Here is a 27,168-nt window from a genome sequence, read left to right on the forward strand (position 1 = left end):
GCCTTCCTTTGGAAAGACACCAGAGAAGGCCTCCCAGCTGCCCTGAGCCTGAGCAGGGCAGGACATCAGGATGGGAATAAGGGTACCTAATGCCATGCTAAGCGTTTTAGCAATCATCTCATTTCTTCCTCAGGATGGACCTAGGAAGTAGAGGCTATGATCACCCCCTGGTACAGATGAGGAACAAAGACCCTGAGAGGTGAAGGCCACGCAGGCAGGGAGCAATGATGCCCCGGTTGCACGAGCCAGTCTGTGCAAAATGGAGAGAAGAGAACGGAGAAGACAAAAGGAGCAGGGGAAGGGATTTCTGTGTGGGTCGGCACAGGGGATATGAGCCTAGAAAACCTTGAGTGGCTCCCCTGGCCTTGTCTCTGGAAGGCAGAAGGCTTGGGAGGCAGTCCCAACTCAGCTTTTTTCTGTGTTGCCAGTGGCTCTCCCTTTCCTGAACCTTGGTCTCCTCATCTGTATAATGGGACTATACCTATAAGCTCTTCACAGGGCCACTGCTGAGCATTCAAAAGTCCAACCCAAAGGCGGGGGTCACAGGCTGCAAGGGAGATGGGCTCTTGGGGAGAAAAGGGAACACTGAGGATTTGAGCTCCCAGGGCCAGTGGAGACTGAAAGGAATAAAATTCAGCAAAGACAGCACGGCCCACAGACTGTCCCCTCAGGGCTCCTTGCTGAGCTGCTGGTGGGTGGAGCCTAGGTCAGAAGGACCGGCCCAGCCCCAGGAAACGGAAGCCTACCCCTCATGAATACCCAGGCCAGCACACAGGTCCCATCCACACAGGCACACGTTTCTTTGGTTTTATTATTACCAACACACGAAGGCTCTGCCACACCTGGGGAATCCCGGGCTCCGCGGGCTCTGCCTGCCCTCTCTTTTCCACCTGGACAGGGTCACAAAGGAGCATCCAAGCCATGTGCAGGCACAAGACATGCCTGACAGAGCAGTTCCAACTCATAGCTTATAATGATGCCATGTCTCCAGTTGCAAAAGAGCTTTACAAAGACCGTGCCAGGACTCCCCCTCAGGAGGTGGGAGTGTGTGATTCGTGTTTTATGAGCTCCGCAAAACCTCAGCTCCCTTTCCCAGAGCACTTGGCATGGGCTCCACGGGTGGGACCAGTCCTTTTTGGAAGCAACTCTCAGGCAGCGATGTCCAGGTCTCTGCATGCAGTAGCTTACCAGCCGTGTTTGGGGGGAACCCAATGAAAAGGACATCTCTTTCCCTCCTCCCGCCACCCACCCAGGGCTCAGACCTCACCATGGTGCCGCCCAGGTACACTGATGTGTGTGTGATATTTGATTTCAAAAACATTCAGTCTCTTTGGTAAACTGAGAGAAAGAGGCAGGGAGCTGCCGAAGTGCGTTCTTGCTGCGACTTCTGCACTAGTGCTTCATTCTCTCCAATAACCGCTGATAGACAGGAGCTGCAAGAGGGGGGGTTTTGAGGTGAAAAGGTGCAAACTGCCCGTGTCTGTCAAGACACCGTCAAGAGGCACAAGCGCATGGCCAGCAGCCCCTTCCGCCACTCTCTCCTGCACATCCCAGGTGCTTTTGGGTTCGTAAGACTTGCTGTCTTACGTGACAATGTTCTGGATTTTCTCCATCTTCCAGCTTAGAGCCACCACGTGCTCCTGGCCTGTCCCCGTGCAGTATGCCCGGGTTCCCAAAGCCCAAAACCCCCAGCAGCCCTAAAAGGTTGGTACGCTTACTATCGCCAGCGGACGGAGAAGGGAAGTGGGGGTCCTGCGTCTGACCCTAAAGGCCAGGCTTGTTTTATTTTTGCACCACGATGTTCTTATTTATACACAGCAGATAGCAGATTTGGGCCTGCTTCAGGGAGAGGCCCCGACTAGCACATAAGGACTTCAAATCCCAGCCAGACTTACCTAGTTTCACAGAGGTCCGGGCGGCCTGCAAAAACAACACACACACACACACACACAAAGTGTCAGGTTTTCCAGTGAAAGTTGTTCCTGCGCGTGTTCATAGCAGTAGTTTTGCCCACTGCCACAGCTACTCAGAAAAAATGCAGGGCTGAGGGAGACGAGTGGGAACGTGCAGCTGCCCGTCGGTCTCAGCAGCCCCAAGGGAAGTGTAAGCACCAACCAACTGGAGTCTGAGGTGGATGTTCCTGGGAGACCCCAAAGCCTGGCTTCCATCGAGACCACAGCCCAGAGCTGGGGGGGCTGGGATGGCCTCAGGGGTGGCCCTGAAGAGTAGGAGCTCAGAGCCAAGAAGCCTTCTCACTGAGGAAAATTCTCTGTCCAAAAGCAGGGGACACGTTCCAGCTCTGGGTCCCTGGGGTAAGAACCACCTGGAGCACACCCTCTTGTCTTCTGTAAGGTGCCCACATTCCCAAGGGGCTCCGCGTCACTTGATGGAGCAAAGGAGCCCGAGTGGGGCTCCTAGGAGGCCCTGGGCAGGCCGGGGAGCAGGAAGGGAAGCACAGGAAGAATCACAGAGGCTCTGCGAGGGCAGGAGAGCTGAAGCAAGGAATGCAGGTTCCCACACACACCTAGCCCATCTCCAGAACCCCCAGTATCACCCAAGTCGGGTCACGGCATGGAAGCCAGAGGGTGGCTCAGAGGCCCGGGCTCAGGCCAGGCCAGGCCACACCATAAAGCTAACTTGGAACGGGTTGCCCTCGTTGGACAGATGGATTCCAGAACTCTATCTGTTCTCACCAGCAGTGCCTTCCCCAGAGAATGAGGCTCAGAGGCCTTGGTTTACAGGCCTGGGGTTTTGCCCACAAAGGAAGCAGGGGCTGCCTGGGTTCTTTTCTCTGAACTCCACATAGGACAGCGCTAAGGATGCCCGAATGGGAGCGAGGAGAAGTTTCACGGGAGCCCAAGGAAGACAGGGACCCAGAGAGTCCTCTGCCACCACGGGTCCACACAGAGGAGTCAAGGGTCCTCAGGCCACAGGCAAACCTAGTGGCATCTTACCCTGGAATACGCTGATGCCTGTTTGAAGATTTCAAGTGCAGAGTCTGCCAGCTCATCCTCTCGTTCCTGAGGTCTGACAGCTGGCGATGAAAGATAAGGCAACTTTGGTGAGAGCAGAACTATTAGCACGGCATTCAGAGCAGCCATGACTGAGGGGCACTGTGGGGCTTCCTGGCTCCCAGTCGCCAATGAATTTTTCCTTCATAATGTTTCATAACTCACAGTGGCATGGGGCCCATGGGGAGAGAGCTCAAAGAAAGGTGAATGTACAGTGCAGATGGGGGCTGGACTCCAGTGCAACTTCGGCGGGGGTTAAGAGAGCTCCCATGAGGCGAGATGCTATAAGAAGTGTGCTTGGAACCATGGTCACAGCAACCACGTGTGACAAATATGTGGGCTGTGGCTGAGTGGGGGCTAAGATAGCCAGGCAACTCAACAAAAAGAAATCTGGCTTGAGTTTCTGGGGTAGTTAGTCTGAAACCAATAGTTCCTAATTCAGTTTTCAATCAGCCACGGCAATGCTGTCCATGGAGGCTTGGTCAGCATGTGGCACATAATTCTTTCCTTTGCTTAGCACAGTTTTCCTGCTGAGTACCAGCTGCTGTGTGGGAAATGGTCAGCTGCAGACTAAGGGGCCATGAGATCCGTCAGGGCCTTACCTGGAGGCTGTAGGACACTAGAGATGGCATAGACCACGCCATTTGTGGCCATGATGTCAGCTTCAGCAACAGGCTCCTTATTGACACTCACTACATTGTTTTTCTGGGAGAAAAAGAGACCACTGTTGAGCATGGACCCTCTGTATCTTACTCTCAGCAAGTGCTTACTGAGCAGTTCTGGATGCAAGATCCCGTGCTAAGTGTGAGTGCCACCTGGTGAATGGAACGGTCCTTGCCAGCCACACACCTTTAGTCGGTGGACTCATTCTAATCCCTTGTGGGGCTCAGCCAGTGTAATTTACAAAATGCCCTTCTGTGCTAATCCCTTGATCTTCACAGGAGTATGTGGTGAAGATGCAGATAGCACTGTCCCACTTAGCAGAAGAGGAGAGAGAGACTCAAGAGAGGTCTGGTGCCTCCTTTAAGCTAAGCAGGTGAGACAGCTGGGAACAGAAGCCCAGCTCCCAGCTCTGGCATAGGGCTCCTTCCTTCTGCTTGTCTCCAGTGCCTTACTTCTCCCATGGGAAGTGCACCCAGGCATCTCTCTCGGGCCTTCCTGATCCTTAGGGGTCACACCCAAGGGGAAGGAAGCACAGAGACCGTGACAGCATCTCACCCAAAATGAGGAGCTGGGAGATTCTCAGATGACCTGGAGAAGTCCACAAGTCATCACATTCCTGTCTCCCTACGTGCTTCCTCACGCTCCGGAGGGAAAGTGATATGCAAAGGGATAGTGGAAAGAGCAGTCGCTCTGCGGGGAAGCCCAGTGCCCTTGGCAGGTACAGCCAGGGAGTTCAAGGGCAGCTTCACAGAGCTGGGCCAGCTACCTGTCCCCTCTCTTCAAGTATGAACCCCCTGAGGCAGCCTCAGAGCAGAATGTGTGTCATCACAGCATGCCACAACAGAAAGCTCGCAGACTGAGTGTCTGAAGCAGAAGGCTCTTTGGATGGTGTAGCACATGGTGCGGCTCAGTGAGGCCCCAGACTGGAAGGGATGGGGCGGGAAAGGGCCCCGGTGGCTGAGCCCTCAAGACGCATAACTAACTGCCTATCGTCTCTTTAAGGCGAGGAAGATATCATGGCCTTTCCCAGATGCCAATGGATGCTTGATTCCTGGGCAAACCCAGAAGTTCTTATTTGTGTGCCCCCACAATCTCGCCTCGTTTCTCTGAAAACCCTTTACTCTTTTCTTTCTTTGGACAGAATGCACTCAGAGATCCAAGGTGCATCTTCCAGATCATGTGTGTGTCTGACTCTGCCCAGGGGCGAGGGACCCCTGGAGCCCCAGTGACAGTGCATGGCCAGCCATTTGGTTCCCAAACACACTCACTGAGCTGACTTCCAGCTTGTCGCCCCGGAGAGACTTGAGCCGCACCAGGGCACCAACACCCCCGCTGACCAGGATCTCGTCGCCAACATGGTATTTCAGGATGTTGGCAAGCTCTTTAGCATTGCCTGCAGGTTTGTGGGAAAGAGAGGAGAGCAGAGTTAGTTCCAAGGTTGGTCATGGGCATGGTCAGGGAGGGCCAAGGGGATGTCTCACCCGAGATGGAGAACCCTGCCCCCCAGCAGGTAATGAGCGCTCTCTGCTGTGTGCGCAGCCCTTAGACCCCCCACTTGCCTAAGGCTCAGGGGAATGAGGCTCATGTCTGCGGCCATGAATTTGCCTCTGCAGTTAGGGGGCTTCTGGGCTAAGCCAGAGCTCTCTGTGATGCTGAGAAGGAGTTAATCCATACTCCTCTATGAGTGTGACTCATTTTTCCATGAGCTAAATATTTGCTTGGAAAGCCAGGAACTTTTCCAGCCCCGGCATCTGGGACATTTCATCATCAGCACGGCTCCCGATGGCTATAACACAGTAGTGAAATATTTACACATTCTGCCCTCAAATGCATATTCTGAGGCGGCTGTTTCCTGAAGGGAGAACTTAAAAGAGTCAACAGCTGCAGTCGGGGTTGGGGGGGGGACTATGGAGCCGATGAGGTCATGGCTGAGGGGGGTATTCCCGCCACGGCACCCCTCCCGTCACGTCTCAACATTCCTTCCAGCCCACATCAGCTCCTCCAACAACTGGGGAGAGCATCCGATGGCTCATAAAGGTGCACAGGCATTTTCCAAATTAAGTGTGGGAGGCAATTCCTGAGGCTGCCAGCTGTCCTCTCCTCTCCATCACGGCCGCCCCAACACTCACAGCCCCAGCCAAGTGGCTAGATTTCCCCCAGGGCCTAGGGACGGCTCTTTCTAGCATCTTAAAACTGAGAATGGAGGAAGTTTTAAAGCATTTTGGAGAGTTCACTTGGTTACTGACAAATCCACATTCATGCCTGTGGGATGGACCCACCAGGTACCAAGTAATTTCCAAACATCCACGACCTGGCGGACATGAATTCCCATTCCATGAAAATACTGCCGGGAGGTGCTGAGCCAAGCCAGCCCCTGGGGTGCGAGAGGCTTCCTTCTTCCAAGACATCTAATACCTGGATTGACCTCCTACACCTGGACGGCCTTGCGTCTCCATCTCCCAGGAGGGCTGGAGATGGCAGAGATGGCTTCTGCAGGCCTGGCGGAAGGTGTGTCTGGGCAGCTTTGCCCACACCAGCACCCCACCGCCACCCCACCCCTGCCCCTGCACGACGGAACACGAGACGGAAGCAGAGCAAGCCTAAGGCCACTGGGGACTATCGCCGTCCTGCCGGACAAAGAGAAGATGGAAAGTTTATGTGCAGAATGAACTTCTCCCTCTGCTCAGGAACATACGTCAGCATCAAAGACACAGGCATTTGCCAGGCAATCAAGAATTTTAAACAGCACACAACTTCAGCACAGAGCTGCCTGCAACCTGAATTTCCTATTTTCCTGCTCCAGAGCAGGAAGGAAGGTGTATATGATGTGGGCCCCAAGGTTTGGCCAAGGCCCTTCCTCCTCCTCCTCTTCCCTCTCTTCCCCTCCCTCGCTCTTCTTCCTTCTCAGGCTCATCTTTTCGTGAGGTGTTTGTCATGGGCAAGCATCAGAGCTCAACACTCAACCAACCCACCTCCTCCTCCTCACAGCCATCACTGAGGGAGGACGCGTGCCCACCACCCTCAGTGCGGGCAGCACATTTATTCCGCACAACACACAGCAAGGTGCTCTCATTTTCCTAATGGGAAAACTGAAGCTCAGAGAGGTTAAGCGACTTGCTAGAGGTCACTCAGCTGGTGAGTGAGTGACCAGAGCCAGGAGGTGAAGCTGCTTTGAGGTAATCCCAGAGCCTAAGCTCTGAACCGCTAGGATTGCCTCCGAAACGTCCTCAACTAAATTTCTCAGGGCCAGGAATAGCTTGTCAGTAAATGTCCCTGTGTCCCTTTTATCCAGAGGAACATTTCGTGCAGGTAAATGGTTTCATTATCGTTGTCCTCAGTGGAAGACATGCCTCAGTGACCAGGCTGGCCGTCACCCACTCAATGCCTTTCCACTCTTCTCTCTGCCTTGTATGGTGCCCAGGGAGGCGGCCGCTGTGAAGCACATTGTCCATCGTCCCTTGCCCCCGCTCACAGCTAACAGGAGGCCCACGGCAACAGGTATGTGGGAAGAGATCAAGGAGGCTAAGGTAGTCCTGGCCCCCTTACCATGGTCCTGCCAGCAGTGGCCTGTGGCTCTGGCTGCTGTTCTGTGTCCCTCCTCCGAGGCTCTGGTCCTCCCTCTCCCCTCCCCCACCCCCTTCCCAACCCCAGGTCTGGGTGTCATCACCCTTTGCTGGTCCTTACTCCTGCCCACAGTTTTACAGTCTCCTCATGAAATTCCTTTCAGTGAAACCCTCTGTAATGTGCCACCTGTTTCCTGCCGGTCCCCTGACAGATACAGTCACTTGAGAAACCATGCAAAATGTACTCAGTTGGTCTTTACCCAAGAGCTTGTTCAGCTCTCCCGACGGCATGGCTTGGAAGGCTTCATTCGTTGGAGCAAAGACAGTGTAGGCTCCTTCCCTGTTGAGCATCTCCGTCAGCCCTGCAGACTGGATGGCGGCCACTAGCATGCTGTGGAGACACCAGAGGAAAAGTCACCTGCCTATGTTGGGGAGGGGGCGGTGACTTCCCCAAATGCCTCTCCATTGTGGGGAGGTGGGGCCCAGCTCCAGAATTCAAACCCTTGCTGGTTTTCACCCCCAGCTTATACACGAAGAGGGAAGATTCCAAGCTGCGTCTTCTCTCTGTAAATGCTAAGCTCAGTCAAATGGCCGGAAGTCAGAGGCCAGAGGGGGAAGGGGGAAGGGAGAGGCCGCAGCATAGCTGACCCACAAACTGGGGATGCTGGCTGGCCTCCCAGGCTCTGGTGTCATGGCGCCCTGTGGTAAGTGAGCAAGTCAGAAAAGGAAAGAGGGGAGCAAGAAAGCAAAGCGACACAGGCAGCCTGAGAAGGAGTAGCAGGGAATCTTCAGGACCCAGGAGTGGATATGGCACAGAGCAAGTCACTCCACACTCAACACCAGGTGCTCTCCGCTGACTTGGGACTTTAAAAAGAAAGCATGATGTCTTCCTTGGACTTCTGCATAAAAATGCAGCTCCCTCCCTGTTCCCAAGGATGTGAGGATTACATTCCCATAACTCTTTTTCTCAACATAAGCTTCCAGCATGACCTTCACCCATCCCAGTTCCCCAGCCCGGAAGGTCACCAGTGCCCCGCCAGTGTTAACTGAATCCCTGGGGAAGAGGGGGGCTTGAAGGATAGCTGAGACCCAGCGTCCTGGCCCAGCGTGACCACTTGGGAGCAACTGGTTACCTGAAGCGATTGTCCGCCTTCAGGACATCCATGACGGTCCCCATTGGGGGGGTTAGCATTCGGTCCATGGTGAAGAGTGTCCCATACCTGCCCCTCTTGTCATGAGCGGCAATGCAGCTGTTCTCAATGCACAGGCTCTGTGCAAAAGAGGGGCAGAGAAAGGGCATGTTATCCTCCCACAAGCGGGCCTCCTGTTTTGCTCAGGGCAAGTGCCTGCCCATGGCTTCACCGCAAAGGTCAATGGATACACACTGGAGTAGGTCATTAAGACTTGGATAAAATGTTGCCTTTTCTCCAGAAAAGAAAAAATAAAAATTGTATTAAGGAGAAAGTGCTACTGGGCCCCAATAAAGATAGAGGTCCCATAATAAAACTATCCCATCACACTTGATGTCCATCAACAATGATCAAATCAATAGATGGAGTCTATTGACTCATCTACGTAACAGACACCAGCCATCTTTAGTCAATGGTACTGGCTGGTCCCAAGGAAGGGCTGCATTGTTTCTGTCTGATATTCCAGAGTAACTGCTGGGTTTGAAGACAGAAAAGAGCTTGGAGAAGAGAAAAAATAACCTTTGGGACCAGGGAGGGCTGTGCTTCAGTTCAGGGGGTTTTCTTCACATAAGCTAAGGATTCCAAACCTCCATCCTCCTCCCCTGTTCATGACTCTGAGCTTGAGGCAGACCACTGCCTACCCAGCCAGCTGAGACAGCTATGCTTTATTCCCAAAGGCTGCCAGCAATGGAGATTCTAATCCCTTTATAGGATCCCATTTTGATCTTTTCAAAGAAGATACTTTCCAGAAATTCCTTCCTTCCTTATTAGAAATCAGTTCACAAGCAAGCTTCTGTTTATTGAGAATATATATACATATAATGTAATATTATATATTATATTATAATAGTATATGTTGTATATTAATTACATGTTGTATATTCTCACCATATATTATATATATTCTCAATATATACATACACATAGACACATACATATACATAAACAATATACATATATATACTCACATACACATACATATATACACACATATACATATACATACACACATATATACATATACATATACATATATTCTTTTACTAATACAGCTTCCCTTTCCTAGAGGGGAGACAAAGAAAGAGCACAATTTGGGAGCCAGAACTTACATTGCGGTAAACAAAAACTCTCAGTTTTTTGCCGCCTAGAGTTTCGAGGGTCTGTCCATGGTACAGATACTTGGAAGCCAGCTGGTCCTTAATCAAGTGATTTAGAAGCAAATTCTTTGCATGTGCATCAATGTTAGGGGTTCCATCTGCAAGGGAAGATGTGCATGGGTCCAGAGGCATGCTCCAGAAATGAAGAGAATGAGAGACAAATGCGGTGAGAAACCCAACCATCCTGGAGTTTGGAAAGGGGAGATTGAGAAATCCAGAGAGGCTGCCAATATTCCTTAACATCTGCCATCTTCTGCAAATTAACCAAACAAAAAAAGGTCTAGATAATCGAGGGGGTTTGGAGTTTTGCCTGTGGAGGGAGGGGAAGGCACGGACACCATCTGGCCCCCTCCTCCGCCTTCCCCATGACCACGGCTCAACTGTATCCTCACTCTGACCTTCCGACTGTCACATGGGCAATGAATTCTGCGAATAAAAAGGCACAAGAGTGTTCTGCTCTCCAGCTAGATGCGAACTTTTGAATTCTGAGGACCAGACCCCCAAAATGCATTCTCAGCTCTGCTAAATGATGTGCCAGAGCCTCCGAGGTTTCTGTTGAGCTGGGTGGGAGTGCTAGCGTTCCGTGGGGTGCTGGCACTCAGGGAGGGTGCTGCAAGAGGTGACAGTGGTGTGCAGGAGATAGCTACCCCAGAGACAAACTCCTGGGGTGGCTGTCGCCATGGTACCTTTGAACACGGAGTTCAGGGGGGCCAGGAGGGTCAGCCGCTCGTTTCCGGAGAGATGAGTGCCGAGGCCAGCTTGTCTGAAAAGGTCAACGGCTATGGAAACGTCCGACTCTGCAGCCAACTCAAACAGCGTCTTGGCTGCAAGGAAGGAGAACACAGGTTCAAAAGTCAGAAGTGCTGTTTTCATTTATCATCTGTCCACTCCAGAGCATGACACACACCAGCAGGAATGTCATCTCGGGAGTCAACGGCCCTCTCGGCACTGCTGGGGTGCAGCAGGCTTGTGTCATCAGGGCACCAGTCGCCCCAGTCTCACTGGGCAAGGGGGTGAGGGCAGGTGCGGGGCGAGCAGAGGCTGGCCTCTGTCCCCACCCTTGGTCAGGGCACCAGCCAAGGCCTGCAGCAAGGCAGCACCATCTGTGCCACGGCTTCTGGGGAGTGGATAAAGCCAGCAACCACACCCATACGGAGTCTTCTTCTGGCTTGGTTTTCTCCTGTGTAATTGCTTCATTCCTGGGCAACTGATTTCCCTCGAATTCCAGAATGGGGCTAGCTAGCATGCTGAATGAAACCCAAGCCAAGGTCCATTCAGTCATCTCTCTCAGGGTCAGCGACTCTGAGATACTTGAGTATCATGGAGAAGGCAGATGCTCTAAGATCAGCAAATGGCCCTCTGTGCCCAACTCTCTGAGCTCTGGAAGACTTCTTCTGTGATCGAGCCACCCCCTCCCCAACTCCCTTCAACTGCCCCCAAGGTAATGCCTGGGCTCCAGGGCCTGCAGCTCAAGATGCTTCAGTCTGGCCGCAACTCAACAGGGACCCAGGCCCTTTCTCCCGAGAGGCTGTGAGCTGGGTGCAGGCAAGGAAATGGCCCCCGAGGTCCCTACATTCCCCCAGGGATGGCAGGGGGGACAGTGGGCCCGGAAGGGCCATTGCCTGGGAGGGCTGGCTCACCCGAGTCTGGGATGAGCAGCTCATCGATGTAGTGGATCACACCATTGGTGGCCAGGATGTCTTTATTGGAGATGATGGCCTTCCCGTTGATGGTAAGCATGTCACCGCTGCAGCCCACCTCCAGCGTAGTGCCCTCCAGGGTCTCCATGGACATCCCTGCAACAATGGCTTCGGCACACATGGCCGACTTGAGGATGTGGTTGTTCAGCAGGTCTGGGGGTCGAACAGGACGCAGGTCAAGTCAGTGATGGCTCTAGGCTGATGTCAGAGGCCAGCCTGCAGCCTCCGGGGCTGTAACGATTCTATTCTCTCTGATGCTGCCCTTCACATGAGGCGGGGAGCACTGTGCTGCCAGAGTCCCCCCTCCTCCTGCTGCTGCCCCCGAGTCAAGCTGCGCTCTGCAGGCAGGCTGCCTGAGTCTGAACCTCAGCTCAGCCAGTCACCAGCTGCTGGGGCCCCAGACAAGTCACTGAGCTACTGTTGTTATACCCAGATTGCAGTATCCTCAAAGACCAGAGACCACCGGGGAGACCGAGTCACGCATGCAAAGGCAAAGGGCTTTATTACAGGCTTGAGCTCGGGCTCCCAGACCTCACCAAAGCAGTGGATCCGTGCTGAGAGCCCCGACTTGTGTCCTTACACTGTGAGCCTTGATTTCCTCCTCAGGTGGAGATGAGCTTAGTATTCCCCTCCCAGGGGTGGTGGAAGCTCTGAATGTGAAATACCTAGCACAGTGCTGGGCCACAGAGCAAATGAATGCCCAACAGATGTTAGCAACTGGCTTAATGGTACCTGAATTTGAGGAGGAATTCTCTTATGAGTACCTGAACCTCAAAATGAGTTTACCCTGGGACTTTTTATCGACAGACCTTTCGAAAATGTAAAATGTGGCAGGCAAAGATGGAAACTGTAACAAATGAGGGTTCTGGAGTATTGGCTCATTTTATCTGTTTTTGTTCCTTTTACCCAAGGGTCTCCTAGTTGCCAGGATTTTGCTTAGGGGCTGGGGATGCTGACCAAGTAGACACAGTCTTCACTGCCCCATTCACCCCACCCAGAAATCATATATAAATTCCTTTATTTACTTGTCCAAGAGTGCTTCAGGGACAGGGCAGAAGCTGGGGGCCCTGAGGAAGCTGCAAGGGGCAGTGGGGGAGGGGCCTAACCCCAGCCAGGCAGGGCGAGTTCCCAGGCTACCGCTCACCAACGTCACCAGGGCCCCTTGTCTTACGTTCTCACCACAGAGGCGAGTTTCAATCTGCACTGAGTGTGAGAACCAAAACCGCACAGTCACGGACAGGAGGAAGCTCCGAGGGCCTGGAGAGGCACAGGGTGGCAGCAGGGGTGCTGGGGCCCTTGAAAGCCAGTGCTGACACCATTCGGTGGCAGGAGAAGAAAGACAGCTGGGTTGCTATGGGAAAGAGGCCTCGGGGATTTAGCTTCTCAGGGAAGGAAACTGAAAATAGGGTGACCGGTTAAGGCCAATGGGAGAGAGTGCGGGGCCAGGCAGGAAGCCCCAAGGCACACCAGCCCGGGGCTGCTTCTCACTTGTCTGTCAACCCACTAGAAACAACAGAGCCTGTCTGGCTGACTCCAGTCCCTCCACCTTCAAGCCCACCAGCTAGAGCCCTGTGCAGAGGGCCTTTGCTTAGAGCAGACGGGTGACTGAGCAGGAAAAGGCATGTGTGCAAAATGGGGAAATGAGTGTCTTTTTCTTTTAATCAGGAATTCTGATATCTACAAAGATGCAAACATGCTCTGTACCAAACAGGTTTCAGGGGGAACATAGCTCTAAGTGGCAAGTTCAATATGCTGAGATTCACCCAAGTTGCGCCCCTCCAGGAAGCCTTGGGAAGCCTCAGGCTGCAGGTGCCTACGAGGGTGGGGCATCTCTGTCACCACTTCAGAGCCCACAGCCTGTCTTTAAGCCCAACTAGGCTTCAACTTCCTTGAAGGCAAGTCTGAACTGTGTTCCCTTGTGTGGCCTCAGTTCCTGCCACAGGTCAGGCATGGAGGCGCCACAACATCTGGACACAATGGATCCCCACCTGTGCTTTCAGAAGTGTGCCCTCGCCAGTCCCTGTGTGGTTGCAAGGAGAACATTTTACATCTGCAGGGCGTCTGATGCAGCAGGTGTTTCAGACTGTAGATTTCAAAGGTGGGTTTAAGTAGATTCAGAAGAAATGAAGCCACCCCTGGATTATATCTGGGATGAAGAGTGGGGTTGGGAGACCCAGGGGACCTGGACCAGCTCCTCTCTGCAGGAGATTCGTGGTCAGCAAGCAGCAGCTCAGCGGTCCTGGAGCTGAAAGGGGCAGTAGCTGGTGGGGGCAGAGGATGGAGAAGACCAAGCCCGGCCTCCCCTCCCCTCCCTACTCTCAGGCACATGGTCCTTCCAATAATCAACGCACCCCTAACTTAGCAACCCACTGAGGAAGCCCAGAAGGACTCTCTACAAAGCTGACTATAACTGATTTTTAATTGTAATTTTGGATTATCCATGAGGTCCCTGGCCAGACGCAGGAAGAATTCAAGGATTCAGCACGATGGGTCCATTTCAAGGATGCCAGGACCTGGCATCCCCTCCCCGTACCTCCAAGCTGCCGCCCACTTGGAAGTCTCGCTGTGGCTTTGATCATTTGGGCCTTTAGCTACTTCTGAGTCTGGCCAGGGCCTGCTTTGGACCTCCAAGTCTGCCTTGCTCCTTAGCCCACCTGTGTTTCTAGGCAGAGGCCATTGGATTCTGTATTTGCCCCTCCAACCATGGCTCTGCTCTGGCCTCTGCAGAGACAGGGCCAGCTGGGAGCAATGAGACAGGACATCAGGTCGCATGTCTATCTTGGACAAGAGCAGACCTTGGGCTCAGTCTGGCCGCTCCAATGAGACGGCAGCAGGAACTGAGGGGTGCTCACCTCTCAGGGCCTCTGGGTCACCCAGGATCCGGTTCAAGGTTTCAGCAGGGATCTTCTCGAAGGCCTCATTGGTCGGGGCCAACAGCGTGAACTGGCCATCACCTTCAAGCACAGTGTTGAGCCCAGAGGCAGCCACGGCAGCCTGCGGGGAGGGGAGAGGATGGAGGGTTCCCTGAAAGTTCTGGGAGGCTCCGCAGGCAAGGGGCACACACGGCCTCTCCAGTCTTCCCTCAAAGGGCTCCAGGCTTGTGCAGAAGCCCAAGACGAGATGGCAAGCCGAGCCAAAGCTTACCTCTCTGAGCTTTGATGAGCTCCTACCACTCCGGCCAGCTCTTAGCGACTTCACGTGGCTTCGTCCTCCCCACCCCAGGCTTTGGCCCTGACATTCCCTCTGCCCTTCCTCCTTTCTTTGCCTCTCTGAATCCTATTCCTTCTTTGGGACTTGACTGCAATGTCATTTCTCCAAGCAGCCAACTCAGCATTGTCCCCACGACCGCCCCGCCCCCCGACGAGAAGGGGTCTGTCGCACATACTCATGGCTTGCCGGCCTCCTCACGTTGTCTAAGGAGCTACTGGCCATACTACTGTGTGAGCTCCAGGTGTGGGAGGGTCCCCTCCTCTGTTTCCACAGAGGAGCCAGAATATCCTGCAAGAGCTACAAGCACCTCCTTGTGCTCTCAGGACGAGGACACACTCCTGGGCCCAGTCCGCATTCCTGCAGGAATGGCCCCTGCTGGGCCAGCTGCTCCTGCCTCACACTCTGGCTGCACGCTTGTCTGCATTCTGGCCCTGCTGGCCTCCTCCTTGCTGGTCCTGTTCCCCTCTGCCGGTCGTGCTCTTGCCTCTGTGTTTTATTTAACTGGCCGTCCTCAACCTCCAGTCCTCAGATCAAAAGTCACCTCTTCCAGAGAGACCTTCCCTGGCCTCCCCTGCTCCCTACTCATTGACTTCAAGGTGCGCAGCACAATCCATGGCTACCTCGTGTGCATCTTGTTTGTCTCCCCAGGAAAAACAAAAAGTGCCACAGAGGACAGAAATTGGTCCATCTTGCTCACCTGTCTACTGCTGCAACAATACGTGGGAAGTAGCAGGTGTTCCTAAGTATGAGTTAGTGGAAGGAGAGATGGGTGGTAGGGGGGTGGCCCCAAGAGGAAGAAGAAAAGAAGGAATATTTGGCAAACCTCAACAGTAAGAGGAGGTTACTCAGCAGAGATCAACCACGGTTAATCAAAAGATGTGCCACCAATGCTGTAGGGACATCTTTCCCTTGCAGCCCCCTGACCTTGGAGTGATCCAGAAGGAAAGGGGGGAAGAGTTTAGAGAGCAGGGTCCCCTGCAGAGCCACTTCCTGAGGCCACCTCAGTGGCGGCCCAGCCTGAGGGTGTTTGTCTCTCTGTGTTGGAGATCTCCAGGGGAGGAACTACACCCCCCCGCCCCCGCCACCACTTGGTGTCCTTTGCGGTCAGGAAGTTATCCTTGCATCGGGGCAAAAACCCTGACGGGGCAGCCTGTGCTCACTTCCTCTGAGCAGCCACTGCCAAGAGCAATGCCTGCTTGCCACTCCAGTTGTAAGACAGATGCCTGCTGGGCAGGGCAGAAGGGTCAGAAGCCAGGCCAGAAGTCAAACCCAGACTCCCACATCCACCTCGGGGGCTTCACTGCCAGTCTGGGTTCTGAGGAAACAAGGTATGGCTGGAGCAGGGCCCCATGGTAGGAACATGCATTCCAGAAGGTCAGGCAGCCTGACATTATTCCAGTCCCATGTATGGGAGCCACAGGCTGGGAGGAAGGGCCCTCTCACCCCTGGAACCCTCAGGGCATGCCCAGGGAGCCTCTGGCTCAAGGAACCTGTCCAGCTGCAGCTGGAGGCCACTGAACTTTCCAGGGGAGTCACAAGAGGAAAGTTTTACAAGGGAGATGGGAAGAGACATTTTTTTCCAGCAGAGGATTATGACGTTTCATTGTGGTCAAGCTGAGGGTCTGGTAAGTGGACTCTCCACATTCATGGGCACTTAGAGGGACTTACTTCATGTCCCTTAAATGCTCTTGAACATGGAGACACCCTCTGCTTCTCCCACAAAAGAAGGCCCTTTTAGGAGGTGGTGTGTCCCAAGGTTGGCTCCCCTCCTGGGGCAGTTCCTCACCCGAAGAGTCTCGAAGGTGTCCTCAATCTCAATGATCTGCTGAATGTTGTTGCTGATGGTGGAGATGACCTTATCGATGAGATGCACCACACCGTTGGTTGCATGGTGGTCGGCTTTCAGCAGCCGAGCGCAGTTGACGGTCACGATCTGTCCAGAGAAGAAATGAGAATGAGCGGTTGACGCATCAGAGCCGCAGGCTTGAAGGCCCAGGAAGGGAAAACACAGCGCAGAAGTTGGGCTCCACCGCTGTGGAATGGGAGGGCCTGAGGAGAAGCAGGTGCAGGAGGCAGGGATGACCTCCAGCGCATCTCACCTGCAGAACAAAACCCCCAAAACCAGCCCCACGTGCAGACCAGGAGCGGGCACAGTGTGGACACAGGGTAGTGTAATTGAGGACTCCCTACCCCATTGGGATAGTGGTGGATCTGGATGTCCGAATTCTGGTACATGGAGGTGAGGGCCATGCCGTGTTTCAGTTCATCTGTCAGGACTCGTCTGTTCACCATGTGGTAGCGAAGGGCATTGAGCAGCTCGATGTTGACGTTGCTCACCAGGGAGTCCAGCACTTCCTAGAAGGAAGGCCAGAGTGGCAGTGAGCTGGCTGCAGACCGCATGTTCAAGGTGGGGGAGGTTCTTGCTACCCTGGGAAAGGTGCTTCTGAAACCCCAATGGCCCCAGGCCTCTATGCTGTCAATGACTCTCCTCTGTGAGCACCAATGTCAGTCTGCTCAGCTCAGATGGACAGATGGGGCACTGGAGGCAACCTGCGGAGGGATATTTTAACTCAGACTCCCTGGGTTTCTCTGAGGGCTTAAGGAAGACGTTTCCTGAAACAGTGGGAAATCACTCCAGAGCCTCATCCTTCATGCCCCCCAGCGCCCCCCTCTGGGAAGGAAGGCAGGCATCTCACGGCTGGCAAGGATGCCCAGGCCTCGTTGCTGGGGGCGAAGATGGTGAAGCTGCCAGGCCCTTCCATCTCGGGCCTCAGCTTCTCTGTGCGGTCCGTGTACAGCTGGGTGGTGGTCGAGCCGACGACTCCCAGGGTCTCATAAAGGTTTGAGAGAGGCAGTGCTGCAGGGGCAGAGGACAGAAGAGGCACAGGCTGTGGGCCCACCCCAGGCAGACGGGACCCTCCGTGGTCTGCAGAGAGTGTGGTACATCTGCACCACAGGTATGCAGGAAAGGCCAGACACAACCATTGTGTTTGAAAGTGGCTCAAGCTTGTCACGTGTGTCACATGCTTCTTAAAGCAGCTCTGTAGGTCAAACGCCTCCCTACTCACACTCAACTAAGTGGTAATTTTTCATCTTTTAGCCATGTGCAAAATGAAGCTTCTGTTCTTAGACATTTTAGAGAATACCGGCAGGAATGGACACCAGAAATAGATATCCTTAGTCACAAACTAGGCTTTCAGATTCATCTAGTTGTTGGAACTGGCTTCCTGATGGCCTCTACTAGAATGAAAGAGCATTCCAGACCTTCCAGGTTCTTTGTATACTTCCAAAAATAAAATGTTATGTCCTACAAGGGGTCTAAAGCTTAGGAGGGCCTTCTCTTCCTGCAGGGAGCTCACCGTCCATTTCAGAGGGCATGAACGGAAGGCTCAGGGGCTGAGCTCCCCTGTAAGGCCATTCTCCTTTCTCCACTGCCTACTTCCCACTTGCCTTCCACCTAAGCCTCCCACCACGCCAACCACAACCCCTTGAGACCTTGGCACCAACCAAACTGCCCCTTCCTTAAGTCTACCTCTCATCCTCAACGAATCAATAGCAAGTATTTCAAAGTTAAAACTCTCCCTGTGCACAGTCCCTAAGGATATGCCTATAGGAAAGCCTCTGATAAAATTCACAGGGGCCATACAGTCTATGGCCCCTGTGGCCATTCGTGGTTCCCTTTGCCATTTCTGGGTGACCCTGACTGGTCTACTGCTCTCCTTATTGGAGTCCAACGAGGAGCCAAGTTCCAACAGGGAGGAGGGGTGGCTTGATGCTCCAACCTGGCTCTCTGGCAGAGCTGATCAGAAATCATTCCTACCCAGAGACCTCAAGGCCAGCAGCCCATGTCTGGGAGGCCAGCATGGGCAGCTGGGAACTGGAGTCGGTTCCACCAGCCCCATCAGGAGGTCAGCTTGGACAGGAAGGGGCAGTGCGGGAAGGTCCATGTTTCCAGCCTCCATCTCTGGCCCTCTCACGAAGCCCAGAACCAGAGAGCATGTGGGTGGCACGCCCATGCAGCTCTGAGTGTCAGACCCCCTGTGGACACTGCTGTGTCTCACGTGGGTGTTCCTCCCTTGCCATCTCCCTCCCTCTGCACCAACAGGCCAGGCCTGGCTTACTCACCTGCGGGACAGCCCTTCTCTCCTGGCACCTTCTCGTACCCAGGGCAGCACTCATAGCTGATGACTCTGCAATGACACATACACGTGAGGGGGAGGCAGGGCTCCCCTTCTCCTGGCTGTCATCAGTCCTCGCTCCAGGAAGGGCACCACAGGCAGAGGAAGGGAAATAATGGCACAACAGTGTACCGCCTGGGGGGAGATCATTCATTCTCAGTCCTATTTGTGCCTTGTGGAGCAAAGAGCTTGTCACTCCTCCTCAGCTTTGTAGAATGTTCCCAATGGTTGCCATTCCTCCAGCTATCGGGACTGCGGCAGCATGCTCAATAGCAGGATTAGGAAAGAGCCCCACCAGCAATTTATCTCCAGCATCACTCATGGTGAACCCGATGGTTAGCGTTCTTGAGAGGCAGCGGGGGGAAGGTGGGGGATTCCTGGACCTCTTCTGGTTGAGTCTGCCACTAACCAACTGGGAGATCCCCTGCCAGTCCCATCTCCTCTCTGAGCCCCAGTTTCCTTGTCTGTAAAATGTACATGTGTATCCTGCAGGGGTCATGGGATCCAATCTCTCACGGTCATCTAGCTCTCCAATTTAATGACCCAGAAGGATAGAGGATCATCACGTTTTTCTGTCTTTACAATCAAACTTGAACACTTTTAGAGTTAAAGTAAAAACTCTTTCCGTTTTTTCATTTCTTTAAAATAAAAACATTTCTATGGTTTCTGATTGAAAATGTACAAAGGATTATATAGCAAAGTGTTCCCCATCTACCCTCATCCCTCAACCAATTCATCCTATCTTCCTTCCAGGGCAATATCACTGATACCACCAGTTTGCAAAATTCTTTGGTATCTGGATGAAAATGAGACAGGCAGTATATAGTTTGCGGGGTTTTGTGTGTGTGTTGCTGTTGTTGTTGTTGTTGTTCTTGTTTTGAGAGAGAGCAAGAAAGGGAGGGTCAAAGAGAGAAAGAGAGAGAGAGAATCCCAAGCAGGGTCCATGCTAAGTGGGAGTCATGACCCTGGGATCATCACCTGAGCCAAAATCAAGAGTCGGATGCTCAACTGACTGAGCCACCCAGGCATCCCTGGCAATATACAGTTTTAAACTCTGAAATCACGTGGCAGAAAAACTTATGACTCTCTCTGCTCCCAACTCCAGCCAGTGTATTCTGGGGCAGTTACCATCTTCTGGAGGTCTGAAACACACACCTTCAACTAACCCATATTCTGGGGAACCAAAAAGACTGAGAATTCCAAGCAACATCACAAGCAAGTGAGTGTTCTAAACACTTACACCTAAGAAAGACTTGCTTCTGCTCAAGTCAAACCCAAGTTCTCTCGAAGACCACCTTCTGCAGGGCAGTGTGAACACAGCCCTCTCCAACAGCCTTGGAAGCAGACGGGAGCAGCCAAGTCCTGCCCCTTCCTTTCTTGCACACAGATACACCCTCAGGGACACGAGACCATTCACACCTGAACTCAGGGTGACACAGAAGTACTCACCATGGGGCTCTCAGAGGACGTTTAACGACCTCGCTCAAAGACAGGAAGGCAGATGGGGAAGAGATGTCGGCTGGGGAGTTGGGGACGCTGCTCTCAGTGAGCCCAGGACATTCTGCTCTTATTAATTTAACTGGAGTCAGCTCAGGGAAGCCCCGGTGAGGCATGAGAAGATGAAGCCAGGTTTGTCTGTTGTCCAGGGGGTGTGGCAGAGACAGAGGCCAGGGTTCTCAGGCTGCCAGAGAGCTAGGGAATCACTTTGCCAGAAATGAGTCCTCCAGGAAACGGCTAAGGGGGGACCAGCCACGTACATTCCTCTGCCTGGCCCCCTCCTTCTCTCCAGCCTTCCCCTCACCCTGCTCCCTTCTAACCTTTCATCCCTAAACCCAGAAGCGTTCTGCCGGTAAGGGCTAAATAGTCCCAGGACTCACCCTGACCAACTTACAATTTTATTTTCAGAAACCAAACTCATCTTCTGCAACTAAAGTAAGATTTGACAGATATGCAAGGGCATGTCACTGATTTCAAAGGCAGTGTGGTGTCACGGAAACAGTACTAGAACTAGGAGACCTGGCTTGCGACCCATCGGGAGCAGGGTGACCTCAAAAGTCTACTTCTCTTGTGAGGTCTCAGTTGCCTCATCTGTGAAATGGGGTAAGGTTAAACTAGATGATCTCCAAGGTTCATTCCAATCTCACATTCATGGCCCCAGTGCCCGGGAATATCTCAGGGGGCAAAGAGGCTGTCTTTTGAAGGACAGTGTCCACTGGCTTCTTCCTGCTAAATCTGGGGAGAACTCCAAGCCTTGGGACCGTAGGTCCAGGGGACACCCATCCATGCGATCCCAGGGCTTCTCTGATAAACACCAGGGCTCTGTGGCTGGGGTTGGAAAGGTGGGATTAAGGTCAAGTCTGCCAAAGCTTAGCTTCTTTACAAAAGTGCTTGGGTGGCACTCTATGGAATCAGAGAAGCGCAGTGGGAGGATGGGTCTTCTCTTCAAAGCTCTCCTCATCCCGGGGTCCCCTGTGCACATGGGTGTAGCATGCTCCACACCCTCAAGACCCCCAGCCATGCTGGCCAATGATTCTTTCAGGGTGCCGTCTTTTGAGTTCCATCTCAAAAAACAAGAGAAAGCTCCAGAGCTCAGGCGGCCTCACCAGGATTTTACGGAGGACGGAGAAAACCAAGCCCTCCAGTGTGTACTTACTAGTTTCTATGGCCGCATGTATATGTGCATCTGTGGGGGGAATGGGTAGCATGGGGGACAAATGGGGTTAATGGTCTGGGAGGAGGGACCGAACTAAGCAGAAAAGTCTCAGCATGGAGAAGGATACTGAGTATGGAATCAGAAAGCTGCAAGGGTGCTCAGGGGCAAAAGGGTTTCTTAGGGTCACAGCTGGGTAGGGGTGCCTGCGTGGCCCAGTAGGTTAAGCTTCTGACTCTTGGTTTCAGTTCCAGTCATCATCTCACGGTTTGTGGGTTCAAGTCCTGCACTGGGCTCCGTGCTGACAGCTTGAAGCCTGCTTAGGAATCCTCTCTTTCTTTGTCTCTCTCTGCCCCGCCCCCCCCCCCCCCCCCCCCCCCCCCCCCCGCACTAGCACGTATGTTCTCTCTCTGTCTAAAAAATAAATAAACATTAAAAAGAAAAAGATCACAGTGGGGTAGGAGTGGACCTGGGACTCCCCTGGGATTCATGGAGTCTAATCCCTTTTCCATTGCTCTTGGCAACATATGGACTGGGGAAAAGCAGACTGATCTGACATGGAGGGGACACAGGTACGCTCTCTGATGTGGCCAGAGCCCAGCCTCGTCAGCACCCACCATGCCTCACCACGTGGGCTCTCTGCAGCTGCGCCTCCCAGCAGCTGGATGTGGGTGGCACACGGCCCGCAGCAGAGCTCAATCCGCCAGCCGAAGGCTTTTTCCTGATACACTGAGTGTGACTCTGGCCAGGAAGCTTTCTCCTCATCTTCCCGCCCTCCTGGTCTTCCCCCACTCCTGCTGTCACAGTCTGGCATCCGTGGCACTCCCTAGGTGTGCAGGCATGAGCCATGCCTCTCACCCCTCAGCCCGACAGCCTTCTGGGCAATTTCCCTACTCCCAACGGACCCCACAACACCAGCTCCTCTCTGAACAGGTCTGCATGGCCCCAGAGAAGCCGAGGGCAGCTGGAAGTTGTGGACTGAGAAGATAGCCCATCGAGTGCCGGGACTAGCGGTGTCTGCCATCAGCCCCGCATGTGTCCTCCTGGGCTCTGGCCCTGGGGAGGACACATGCGGGGAGACGGGCCAGGAACCATCACAGGCTCGTGCGTCTGATGCCATCTCTCAAGGGTGAACACAGAAAAGATGGATGCTACGGGGGCCTCCCTCTGTGTCTCCCCAGTGTCGTGGCCTCCCTGTGCTCAGACAACCAATCGGATGGTCTCTGAATCCAATCTCATCAGCAAACCTGTTCTCAAGAGAGGCTCCTGGCTTTTCCTTGACCTAACACAGTCTAGTAAGTAAAGACCTAAGGTCAGAAAAAGAATATCCTCCAGGCCCATGAGACACTAACATTCTCGTTCCAGCTTCCCTGGTCAGAAGAACAATTTGAGGAAGAAGGTGAGGGAAGGTGCCCAACTTAGACGGGTGTTTAAAGGAGGAAGGCAAAGGCAACATTGATCTGAGGTCTAAGAACAGAGAGGGTTGCGAGGTTCCCTGCCATTCCCCTCCAGAGTGTTCCTCATGATCAGCCAGACGGAAGCAGAGGTATTTCTCTCCCCCAAATCATTTTCCAAGCAGTTAATATAATAAGTTAAAGCAATCACTCTCTCTCAGTGCACTGCACAGCCCTGGCCGGCTGTCACCACTGTAAATGTCTAGGGACTAAGCAGACTCTGGAAGTAGGTGGAGTGAGGAACACAGCCCCAGAGCCAGTTTCCCGCAACAGACGGTAAACCGCTCAATGTGTCGTGATTTCCAAGCAGAATCCCTGAGCAAACATAGCCCGGTATGGTCTAGACACCAGTGGTCCCCCGCAGACCATCCCGAGTGGCTCCTTTTCTGTCCTCCTGGCCTTGAAAACTCAGCTGAGCTTTCTTGAGCTCCGAGCAGAAAATCAAAATCCTCAGCTCCCCCATGAAAAGGGCTTTTTAACCTCCTGCCTCCCATCAAAGGCCCCATCACCAACCAGGGTTTGGCTTGGTTTGTGAGGAAGACAGCACCTTTAAAAACTGCTTGTGTTTTTGATGACGATCTGTATGTAGTGTGAGGACATTTTGGGGGCTCCTGGATGCTGACTGTGTCTCTTCTGTCCCCGTGCCCTTCATCTGACCAGGGGGACCCCATGCAGCAGGGGACCAGCAGCACTACCAGACTGGGGGTGAGCAACCAGAAGAAGGCTGGTGACTCTGGGCCAGAGGGCCTCAGGAGGCCTCGTCTCTGGGGCCTTCAGTCAGAGATTTTAGGGCTGCAGAGAGCCATGCGTGGCAGTTCACCCAGGCCCTGCGGGGGGCTGCTCACCCAAGGGTCTCCCCACATCACTCACACTAGCTGCTGGGTTTAACTCTCCCTGGAGGGGGCACAGCAGAGTAGCCAGACGTCCCCCTCTTCCCAGTGATGACTTAGAGCACGTTGCTGAGGCTTTCTGAGCTTCAGTCTCTCCATCTGTGAATGGGCTAACGATCACACTGATCTCACAGGGCACCTATGGGTATTCAACGAGCTCACATATGAGACACACTTCTCAGAAGCTTGATATTTACTGTGTGCTCAGTTTAGGAGCTTTATTTTATTTTATTATTTTTTTAATGTTTATTTATTTTGAGAGAGAGAGAGAGAGAGAGCGTGCACACAAGTGGCAGAGGAGCAGAGAGAGAGAGAGAGAGAAAATACCAAGCAGGTTCCACGCTGTCAGCACAGAGCCTGATGTGGGGCTCGATTTTACGAACCGTGAGATGGTGACCTGAGCCGAAATCAAAGTCAGACTCTCAACTGCCTGAGCCACCCAGGTGCCCCGTGGAGCTTCTTTTTAAAAGAACTCCAGGCATAAACTTGAAAACTGAAGTTAGGTTAATAACTCCATTGAAAACAACATCCTGCATGAGACCACTGCTCTGATTCTACCAGGATAGACGAATTCCCCCATCGCACCTCTATAGGACTCCTCAGACAGGGTCTGAGTTAGCTTCCCACTGATGCAGGAACAAGGAATCCCAAACTTAGTGGCTCAAAACAAGGCAAATTTATGGTCTTACAATTCTGCATGTTAGAGGCAGAAAGTGGTCTCATGAGGCTGCACCCAAAGGCTGCTTTCCTTTTAGATGTTGTAGGGAGGAACCTGTCTTTTCCAAATCTGGGGGCCGTGTGTACTTCTTGGCTTGTGGTCCCATCGCCCGAACCTGAGTTTTAATTGCACCATCTCCTTCTCTGACTCTGACCTCCTGCCTTCCACTTATAAGGACCTTTACGATCACACTGAGCTCACAAGATAACTGAGCATAATCCTCCCCCCTCAAGACTCTTAATCTGGCACCTGGGTGGCTTAGTCGGTTAAGCATCTGACTTTCGCTTAGGTCATGATCTCACAGTTCATGGGTTCGAGCCCCACGTCGAGCTCTGTGCTGACAGCCAGCTCAGAGCCTGGAGTCTGTTTCCAATTCTGTGTCTCCCTCTCTCTCTGACCCTCCCCTGTTCACACTGTCTCTCTCTCCTCTCTCCTAGAAATTAAAAAAAAAAAATTTTTAAATTAAAAAAAAAAGACTCTTCACTTAATCGTGTTGGCAAAGGCACTTTCTCCTGGTCAGCTAACACTGTTCACAGGTTCAGGGTTTAGGATGTGGATGTCTTTAGGGGGGTGTGATTCTGCCTACCACAGGACATTACCCCAGATGGCACACGGACTCATGTAAACACCCAAACAAAATTCCCTGGCAGCTAACCTGCCTCCTTGGAATTTACAGAGTGGGACAGAACCTTCAGGAAAACTGGTATGGCCAAGGTGTTTGGTGAACCCCCAGGGTCTGGTCAAATCTGAGTTATTTTGAAGCAGATTATCCCAGGTGGCTCCACAAGGAATATCAGACAGGGAAGGTGGTGCTGCCGGGGGCCTGGGGACCGCCTGGCATCCCCGGATGGCGTCTCACCATCTTCTTCTTTGTCCTCACGGGACCAAGGCTGCAGGATGCAGGGTGGGGAGGGCTCTTGCTCAGCTCCCTAGGAGATGCCCGTGGGTGCCCTGGCAGCAGGAGCCCAGCCGGGAACAGCTCGGCCAACTGACGGAAGGGCCTCGGCCACACCCCAGTTGCCTCTGGGGCTGCAGCTTTCTCGCTGGGCTGACCAAGCGTTAATGCTTCAGCCCCTGGGCAACGCGGGGCTGCTCCTAGAGGAAGGGATGGGTCCTGCCAGCTCATCCTGGCTTCAGAGGATCAGCTACTGAGCTCGTGAAATGCGTTCCTCGCAGAATAACCCTGAGACTGTAAGAATGGCCAGCTAGCACTCCTACCTGCTGGCTGCCCGACTGGCCCTGCCTGCGCCACGTTTTCCATGTCTGCGCTCCAACGATGACTGCTACGTCCCCATGAGGTCAACTCCGACCTGACTTGGCTCTTAGGCAGGCCTCCCTCTCCCAGGGCTCGCACAAAGGAGGGCTGTTGAGAGGCAGCAAGGTTTCCTGACCACAGTTTCCTGTGGCATCGCTCAAGCCGCGACACATAAAGCTTTTACAGCGACTCATCAGACTGGGCCCTGAAATCACAGACGGGGATGCCGTCTCCCCCCAAACCCCCTCTGCTCGATTAACTATTATATCACTCTGGTGCTCTTGAGGACCTGAAATAAAAGCTTGTGTGAATTTCCAAGTAATCAAATTCACCCAAGTCGCTAAACAGGGGCCTGCTGTTCACGCTTCCTATAATAAAATCCATATGACAGGCCAAATAGCACCAAAGATTCAGGTTCTTCTCTTTTTAGAAATGCGGTCAAGCCACCATCTGAGGACAATGTCGTGTCCTTCGGCCGGGAGTGCAGAGCATGGCCAGCACCCTCCCTTCCTTCATGGAGTTGGGGTCCAAAGGTCCCAGGTCTCTGTGTGACTGGACACTGCAAAGTCTTCACCCCATGGCCCTGGGTTTGGTGCCACTTGTCTGCTTTCAAATTTAACTTCTTCCTCCAGACTTGGGCCCCGTGGTGACCTGTGCTGCCTCCTTCCCCCGAGACACCTGGCGTCCTTTCACCCCAGCACACACCTCTGCTCCAGCCTCTTCCCTAAACCACCTCACTGCTCACATTGGCCCCCTGCTGGGATGGCCCTCTCTGCTCCAACCACAACTGTGCTCCCCATTTCCCAGTCTCATCTTCACCCAAATAAAAGCACCGAGGGACCTGTTTTTCCCCGGGGAATGTCAGCTCCCTTCCTGACCACCTGTGACGCTGAATTCCTGGGGGTCCAACGGCAGCTCTCTCCCGGGTCTCGGTCCATGTACACATGTGAACCACAAGGCTGCTCGCTCTCAGTTCTCTGAGAAGGAGGAGGAGTTCCACTGCTTCCCCCTTCCCTGCGGGAAGCCTCTGGACTTCTTCCAGGCCAGCTCCTCCGATGTTGCACGTGATGTTCCAGGAAGGGACCCTCTTATCCTGGATCATGAAGTTTTGTATCAACTCATGGTTTCCTATCCTCATTTCCTCTTTCTGAAGTTGCCCAAAGCAATGGCCATATGGAAGAGTCGAATGTGCACACCAGCCCTTCTGCGTTTGTGGGACCAGGTCAATGGTGGGGGCTGGGCACTGGGCGCCGCCTGACTGCATGCTATGCCTCACTTTCCCACCCACAGCCTCCCACCCAACCCCTATCCCGGGCTCCTCTGTGCCACCACATCACTACCCTCTCAAAGCCAGACCTGCCCAGAGGGAAGAACGGCTCATGCCAACACACAGCTGGGAGGCCTGTGCCCTGTCCTGGCACACAGATGACAAGGGTGTAGGTACAGAGAGCCAAGAAGCCAAGATTATGACTCATCGACAGCGGTGTCGGCCGGAAAACTGCCGAGGAATGTTACCAAGCCATGGTTAA

At 53.4% G+C, this 27,168-nt stretch overlaps 1 protein-coding gene across 2 annotated transcripts in view; it reads right to left on the reverse strand.

Moving 5' to 3' along the window:
* Window positions 1-793: 793 nt before the first annotated feature.
* The window catches only part of TGFBI (transforming growth factor beta induced), a 33,700-nt gene continuing 7,325 nt past the window's right edge, over window positions 794-27,168 (reverse strand). The window contains exons 3-17 of one of the 2 annotated variants that reach the window (XM_039242301.1): window positions 18,620-18,684; window positions 17,191-17,351; window positions 16,685-16,849; window positions 16,281-16,427; window positions 14,137-14,278; window positions 11,225-11,437; window positions 10,271-10,408; window positions 9,537-9,682; window positions 8,371-8,507; window positions 7,498-7,628; window positions 4,943-5,067; window positions 3,614-3,716; window positions 2,955-3,034; window positions 1,896-1,920; window positions 794-1,433 (exon numbers count right to left, since the gene is read on the reverse strand). In XM_039242301.1, the coding sequence (XP_039098232.1) occupies window positions 1,393-1,433; window positions 1,896-1,920; window positions 2,955-3,034; window positions 3,614-3,716; window positions 4,943-5,067; window positions 7,498-7,628; window positions 8,371-8,507; window positions 9,537-9,682; window positions 10,271-10,408; window positions 11,225-11,437; window positions 14,137-14,278; window positions 16,281-16,427; window positions 16,685-16,849; window positions 17,191-17,351; window positions 18,620-18,684 (1,819 nt within the window). In that variant the 3' untranslated portion in view covers window positions 794-1,392. Of the gene's footprint in view, window positions 1,434-1,895; window positions 1,921-2,954; window positions 3,035-3,613; window positions 3,717-4,938; window positions 5,068-7,497; window positions 7,629-8,370; window positions 8,508-9,536; window positions 9,683-10,270; window positions 10,409-11,224; window positions 11,438-14,136; window positions 14,279-16,280; window positions 16,428-16,684; window positions 16,850-17,190; window positions 17,352-18,619; window positions 18,685-27,168 lie in introns of those variants that run through there. The other variant, XR_005530243.1, reaches the window with a different exon arrangement.

The sequence above is a fragment of the Hyaena hyaena genome, unplaced genomic scaffold (genome assembly GCF_003009895.1).
Source record: "Hyaena hyaena isolate Hyena2069 unplaced genomic scaffold, ASM300989v1 scaffold_214, whole genome shotgun sequence".
Taxonomy (NCBI): Eukaryota; Metazoa; Chordata; class Mammalia; order Carnivora; family Hyaenidae; genus Hyaena; species Hyaena hyaena.